The sequence below is a fragment of the Staurois parvus genome, unplaced genomic scaffold, assembly GCF_062004578.1.
Source record: "Staurois parvus isolate SC_StPar_1 unplaced genomic scaffold, SC_StPar_1.0 ptg001756l, whole genome shotgun sequence".
NCBI classification, from domain to species: Eukaryota; Metazoa; Chordata; class Amphibia; order Anura; family Ranidae; genus Staurois; species Staurois parvus.
Genome location: NW_028319552.1, coordinates 20,840 through 28,279, shown reverse-complemented (window position 1 = coordinate 28,279; position 7,440 = coordinate 20,840). Strand labels below are relative to the sequence as shown.

At 44.9% G+C, this 7,440-nt stretch overlaps 1 protein-coding gene across 1 annotated transcript; it reads left to right on the top strand.

The window, feature by feature from the left end:
* The first annotated feature begins 212 nt into the window (after positions 1-212).
* On the top strand, positions 213-2,547 carry BHLHE23 (basic helix-loop-helix family member e23). The gene has a single exon (XM_089663718.1). It carries the CDS (start codon positions 1,037-1,039, stop codon positions 1,673-1,675), a length of 639 nt encoding a protein of 212 aa, XP_089519844.1. The 5' UTR covers positions 213-1,036; the 3' UTR covers positions 1,676-2,547.
* The last annotated feature ends 4,893 nt before the right edge of the window (positions 2,548-7,440 follow it).

Genomic DNA, 7,440 nt, shown 5'->3' with positions numbered 1-7,440 from the left:
ACAGACTGGCATTGATCATTAATTCTTCTCAGACTGGCAGGGAGTGGGCACTAAAGCCAAGCCTCTGATTGGCCAGTGGACACTAAGTGACAGGGCAGGACAGCATATCACCTGGTGATGCTGTGACAGTGGGCAGTACCTAGAAGGTTGGCAGTCAGTGGAAGAGTGGTCAGGGAAGGGGGGGGGGAGAGCTGTGACGTTGGCAGGAGGAAGGTGAGACTGGCAGGGTAGAGCAGTGCTGGCTGGCAGTGGGCAGAGGAAGACATAGAAGGGGGCTGCAGGGGTAGAGCAGTAGGTAGAAGAGGAGTGCAGGGTAGAGCAGTGCACAGAGGAGGACATAGAAGAGGACTGCAGGGTAGAGCAGAGAGCAGAGGAGGACATAGAAGAGGAGTGCAGGGTAGAGGAGGACATAGAAGAGGAGTGCAGGGCAGAGGAGGACATAGAAGAGGAGTGCAGGGTAGAGGAGGACATAGAAGAGGAGTGCAGGGTAGAGAAGTGGGCAGAGGAGGACATAGAAGAGGAGTGCAGGGCAGAGGAGGACATAGAATAGGAGTGCAGGGTAGAGAAGTGGGCAGAGGAGGACATAGAAGAGGAGTGCAGGGCAGAGGAGGACATAGAAGAGGAGTGCAGGGAAGAGGAGGACATAGAAGAGGAGTGCAGGGCAGAGGAGGACATAGAAGAGGAGTGCAGGGCAGAGCAGTGGGCAGAGGAGGACATAGAAGAGGAGTGCAGGGCAGAGCAGTGGGCAGAGGAGGACATAGAAGAGGAGTGCAGGGCAGAGGAGGACATAGAAGAGGAGTGCAGGGCAGAGGAGGACATAGCAGAGGAGTGCAGGGTAGTGCAGTGGGCAGAAGAGGACACAGAAGTGTGTCCTCAGGGTAGCTGAGTTGTGCCTGGCAGTGGGCAGAGGAAGGCACAGAAGGGTAGCACTGCCCCCCTGAAGCTTGCATTGTGCAGGATTACAGCCTACCCTCCCCCCTCCCCCTCCTCCTTCCATGTCTATGTGAGCCTGGCTGCTCACTTGGCTGCACAGGGGATGGATGAGATGAAGTCAGTCGCCGCCGACTCCTACCTGTCCCTGGCTCAGAGCTACGGCCATCCCTTCTACGGAGCTTTGCGCGGCGCGGATCCTACGCGCAATTACGCACCGCCTCCATCCCTGGACTTCAACCCCAACAGCCGGGACAGCAGCGACGATCAGACCGGGGACGACGAGGACGGCTACGAGCAGGGCAAGAGCGGGGGCCCCTACGACAACGATGGGGGCAAGCTGGGCAGCAAGAAGCCCAAGGAGCAGAGGTCCCTGAGGCTGAGCATCAACGCCAGAGAGAGGAGGAGGATGCACGACCTCAACGATGCCTTGGATGGCCTCCGGTCAGTCATCCCCTATGCCCACAGCCCATCGGTCAGGAAACTCTCCAAAATTGCCACCCTGCTCCTGGCCAAGAACTACATCCTCATGCAGGCCCAGGCTCTGGAGGAGATGAGGAGGCTGGTGGCTTACCTCAACCAAGGACAGACCTTGAGCAGCAACTTGACCAGCTCCCTGGCCCCCTTTGGACAGTCCTCTGTGTACCCATACCCTGGCACCAACGTGCCAACCAGTCCTGAGAAATGCACAGCCTTCCCTGGTGCCACCTCAAGCCTTTGCAAGCACTGTACAGACAAAGCTTGATGGACCTTCTCCTTGACCATCTTCAGGACTTTTCTCTCTCTCTCTCTCTTGCCACCCACTTCTCAGGACTTCGTGAATTCACCCTCTGCCTTGCTGGGATCTGGGGGGTCATGTACTGTGCCCATGTTACCTTGCTTCTCTTCCTTTTATCCGTGGTGAGAGTAAGGTTTCCATCACATTGAACATTTCTACAGGTCCACCACTTAGAACTTCGATGCAGAAGACTCCTTTCCATTAGAAAGTCTGGATTGATGCTGGAAACTCAAACAATAAATCAGACACACTTTCAACAAGTTGGGGTCATGGTTTCTTCTTTCTCTGAAATGGTAGAATGGGATCCATGTATTTGATTTACAGAATGTGGGCTTGAATTATTTATTATTTTTATTTATATTATTATTTTTATTATTATTATTATTATTATTAATAATCTTGAATGGTTATGTGATGTCTTTCTTAAACGGCTACATTTTTTAAAATCTTTTGCCCGAGACACCAAAATATTAAATAGTTGGGTTGACTAGTACCATAAGTAGAAACAAAAAAAAGTGAATTTCTTTTTACAAATACAGTTGTCTTTGCGAATGTGTTGGCTATAAATGGCGTTACCATCTTGCATTAGTATTTATGAAGCCTACAGTTTTTGTTACATAGTCTGGTTGAAAAAAGACAAAAGTCCATCCAGTTCAACCATTGTGTAACAACAATTTTAAAGGCACTTTAAGCATCGATAAACCCAACAAAAGGCACCCAGATTTATGGTTGTCCCAAACAGTCGTAAATAACTGATTTAATATTTTTTTTAAAAAAAGTTAATTTTTGGGAAATTCTTGCCTGATTATAATTAAAGGTTACATTGTTACTTGGTGAAATGTTGCATCCCAGACTTTGTATATTTGCTTATTGAAATGAATGTTGACCTTAAAGAGTTACTTTTTTTAATATCTTTAGTCACTGGGGAAAAGCCACAGTCCTTGTTAGCTCTGTATACCAGTACCTTATTCTATATAACTTTTTAAAATATTCACTATAACCTTTTATTTTTTCTATACACTCAAACACAGCTTTTTTTTATTTACACCGAAGCGTGAGAACTGCTGTTATTAAAAAATCAAAAAGAAAGTTAAAAGAAAGTCCTATCGATTTTATACTAATCAGAAATTATGGCAAAAAAAAAAAAAAGACCTGAAAATGGGGACTTTTGAGGCACCTCATAGACATAAAAACATGATTTATTTTGTATCAAAATCCAATGCATAAAAAAATATTCTATTTCACAGCAACAGTAACTAAAGCGTGTGGAAAATGAAAAGTTTACAATATCAAGGAACAGCAAATCTCTTTTTTTTAATACATATATATATATATATATATATATATATATAAAAATGTATTTCTCTCTCTCTCTCTCTCTATACACACACACATATATATATATATATATATATATATATAATTTATTTATTACAGTATAACATTTATTTATATATAAAGTAAATACATTTTATATATATATATATATATATATATATATATATTTATTACAATATTAGGGATGTGGCACTTAAACACAGATTTGAATATTAATTATTTATACTAATCTGTTTCTCACGATTGCCAGGAATATTCTGTCTTGTAAAGATTTTTAATTAAGGAGTGAATGATCTTATGTAAATCAAAGTAATGTTGGGTGTCCTACACACACCCAGAAAAGTTCAAAGCTTTTATGTTGTTGTTTTTTTTTTTTGTTTTTTTTTTTACATTTTGCTAAGCCAAGTTGATACATTTGATGCCTTTAAAAATTAACTGTTAAAGAAAAAAAAATTGCACTCCATAATACCCTTTGACTTTATTTCCACTTTGAGGTGCAAGTTAGTTTCAAAGACATTCTATCTATTTTCATTTTAATATTTACGTTTTATTATTTACCATTTTGAACCTAATGATGCGTTTTGCTATTATTTCTGGAGCCAAGCCCCGCACAATATTTTAGGGTTTCGTAGTATGATCCAGTTACATCCTCTTGTTACAGGTTTTCGTATACTGTGACGCTTGAAGGTCCCAACTTTGCAATTTTGTACCAAAAAACATTTTAGTTTTCAACACATTCCGGAGGATTGGGTCTCACCTTAGGTACTTATACCCTCTAAATCTGGCCATCCATTATACACATTTTTTATTCTATTTCCTTTAGATTGTCCTTCAACTGTGTAGTGCAAGGGCCTTTTTGATTGCATGCCCATTGAAAGTGTTTAGGGTGGACCCCATAATATGGTGGTTTTGGTAAATCTAAAGGAAAATTGTACAAGAAAATTGAATAAGGTATGGCCAGCCTTAGGCACATGGTCTGCTTAGTTCATGGGTGACCACACTATCCTTCATGGAATCAAAGTCCTCCTGCGGCCACTGAGGTGGTCCTACTTAAAGTCTACTGTACACGCTACAATCTGGTCATACAGTCTTCGTACAATCAACTCTAGATTTACTTGGTAATATGAGGGCCCACCTAAATTATCTGGTCAATAGGCACCTAACTGGACAGGCTCCTTGTATATTTGATGCTAGATCTGATGGAATTTGGGTCTCACCTTAGGTACTTATACCCTCTAAATCTGTCCATCCGTTATACACGTTTCTTATTCTATTTCCTTTAGATTGTCCTTCAACTGTGTAGTGCAAGGGGCTTTTTGATTGCATGCCCATTGAAATTGTTTGACCCCATGTTATGGCGGTTTTGGTAAATCTAAAGGAAAATTGTACAAGAAAATTGCATAAGGTATGACCAGCCTTAGGCACATGGTCTGCTTAGTTCATGGGTGACCACCCTACCTTCATGGAATCAAAGTCCTCCTGCGGCCACTGAGATGGTCCTACTTACAGCACATGGTCTGCTTAGTTCATGGGTGACCACCCTACCTTCATGGAATCAAAGTCCTCCTGCGGCCCCTGAGATGGTCCTACTTACAGCACATGGTCTGCTTAGTTCATGGGTGACCACCCTACTTTCATGGAATCAAAGTGCTCCTGCGGCCATTGAGATGGTCCTACTTACAGCACGTGGTCTGCTTAGTTCATGGGTGACCACCCTATTTTCATGGAATGAAAGTCCTCCTGCGGCCACTGAGATGGTCCTACTTACAGCACATGGTCTGCTTAGTTCATGGGTGACCACCCTACCTTCATGGAATCAAAGTCCTCCTGCGGCCACTGAGGTGGTCCTACTTAAAGTCTACTGTAAACGCTACAGTCTTCATACAATCAACTCTCAATTTACTTGGTAATATGAGGGCCCACCTAAATTATCTGGTCAATAGGTACCCAACTGGGCAGGCTCTTGTTCTGTATATTTGATGCTAGATCTGATGGAAATTGTCCCGTCAGTTTGTAACATGTCCAGCTTAACAAGGAGATCTAAACTACTTAGAAACAGCCACAGTTGGTGGGAAATTGCCAGAACGTGGTGCGTTTTTATAAAAAAAATTAAAATTTCATCACCCAAGTCCTCAAGAAAAGAAAAGATCAGTTTAGAACAGGCCGAGTGATCCGAGTGTTTAGAAAAAGTAAAAAAAAATGATCTGGAAATGTGCTGTAGGTTGAGCGCCACATTCATGTGGCAAGGCTCATCTAGAGGACCACAAAGTTGTACCTTCCACGGTGGCAACAGGGAAGCAGCTGTTGCCGACTTGCCTTCAAAAAGTGCAGGCTTAAGGTTTGTCATCTTCATCCTTGCTTCAATTATCATTATTATTATTATTATACAACAGGATTTATATAGTGTCAGCTCTTTATAATATAAAAAGTCAATACAGGGCCCTGCTCCTTGGAGCTTACAATCTAAGAGACAATACCAAGATGGCGGTGCCGCCATACCTCCTATCCTGCATCCCTTGTTCAAGACCAAAAGCAAGGACAAGGATGGCAGCCTTGCAATATTTTTTGTATTTTTTTTTTCTTTCAAAACAAGTCCAAATATCTCCATTTAAATCAATGCAAGGGGCAATGATGAAAGTGTATCACTGCAAGCAATCAGCTATCGCTGCCAAGTGTGGCGCTCTGAAATCGCAGTTTTAATAAATCCAAAGTGGGATTACAAAATACGCAATTCTGACTGTTGTCTGCAGATTGAAAGGATCTGATCACCGATGCAGATTGAAAGGATCTGATCACCGGTACAGAAATACGAAGCTGCATTGTTGTCTTCTGAAATTTTGATATGCCCTGACCACCTGGGCATTGGGTCAGTACAGGGGAGGACTGACCATTGAGGAACTCGGGCACTGCCCAAGGGCCCAGGATCAGTAGGGAGCCCCATGAGATGCCCCTGGTACCTTTCATAGGCAGTTTTGGGTGTGGTTTGAGTATGGGTGAGGATACAGGGGCCCCATGATCCCCTATTGCCCGGGGGCCCTATGAGTTGTTAGTCCGCCCCTGGGTCAGTATACAAAACACTTGGGTAGCCGTAAGTATCCTTCACATTCTTCTGGTGCTGCGTGGACAGAAGATGTCAGTGTGCTAGTAGTGGCATGACCATAGCCACAACAGACCATATGACTGCTATAGGGCTTGGGGGGTGGAATGGGGCCCCATTGAGGAAAGGAAGTTGTTGGGGGGGGGTTCTTTAGGTAATTTAGGATCAGTTCACACAAATCGCATAGCCAAGTAGTAAATGATGTTACCGAATCCTACACATTCTTCCGGTGCTGCGTGGACAGAAGATGTCAGGGTGCTACCAGTGGCATGACCAGGGGCGGACTGACAACTCATGGGGCCCCGGGCAATAGGGGATCATGGGGCCCCTGTGTCCTTCCCAAACTCAAAAAAGCCTGTGAAAAAGGTACCAGGGGCATCTCATGGGGCCCCCTACTGACCCCGGGCCCTCGGGCACTGCCCGAATTTCCAAATGGTCAGTCCGCCCCTGGGCATGACCATAGCCACAACAGCCCATATGACTGCTATAGGGCTTGGGGGGGAAAGGGGCCCCACTGAGGAAAGGAAGTTGTTGTCAGAGGTGTATTTACCACAAGGCATTTGCCTAGGGTGGCATCTATTAGGGGGGCAGCAGCATTTTTCAGGGGGACAGCGCCGCCTCCCTAAAGAAGGGATGGAAAGAGGGACACTAGCAGCATGGGAACCAGGTGGGATCTGATAGAGGCTGCGGGCTGCTTGATGGTGTATGCAGAGCCTGACCCTTGTTCCCGGGGATGTCCAGAACTGTGAAGGTGAGTGTCTTCTCTCTCAGCGGGGTGGGGGGGAGGGGGTTGCCAGTGTATGGGGGGCGGTGGTCGTAGAAGGCTCTCTCGGGTGGGCCTGGGGTGTTGGCCAATGTCAGGCACTCTGTGTGGGGAGGGGGGTGTTGGTCAGTGTCGGGGTCTCTCCGTGCGGGGGCCGATTTTTGTGTTGCCTAGGGCAGCACAAAACCTAAATACACCACTGCGGGGGGTTCTTGAGGCAATTTACGCAAATCGCATAGCCAAGTAGTAAATGGTGTTACCGAATGTTTCTGGTCTTGTTTCCACTCATTCCACTTCAATGGGCTGCTAGAAAGAAACACCTAAGGGTCAGTTCACACTCCATGCGTTTCAGTTGTGTTTTTTCTACATCCAAAACACACAGAAAGTAGGTTCTATGGTTGTCAATGTCAGAGTTCCAGTGCTTGCAGTTCCAGTGCGTTCCGGTTGCAGAAAAAAAAGAGTAGAACAGGCTGCATTTTTCCTGCACAGAACTGTACTGGAACGCGGTAAAACGCATCAAAAACACATGGGAAT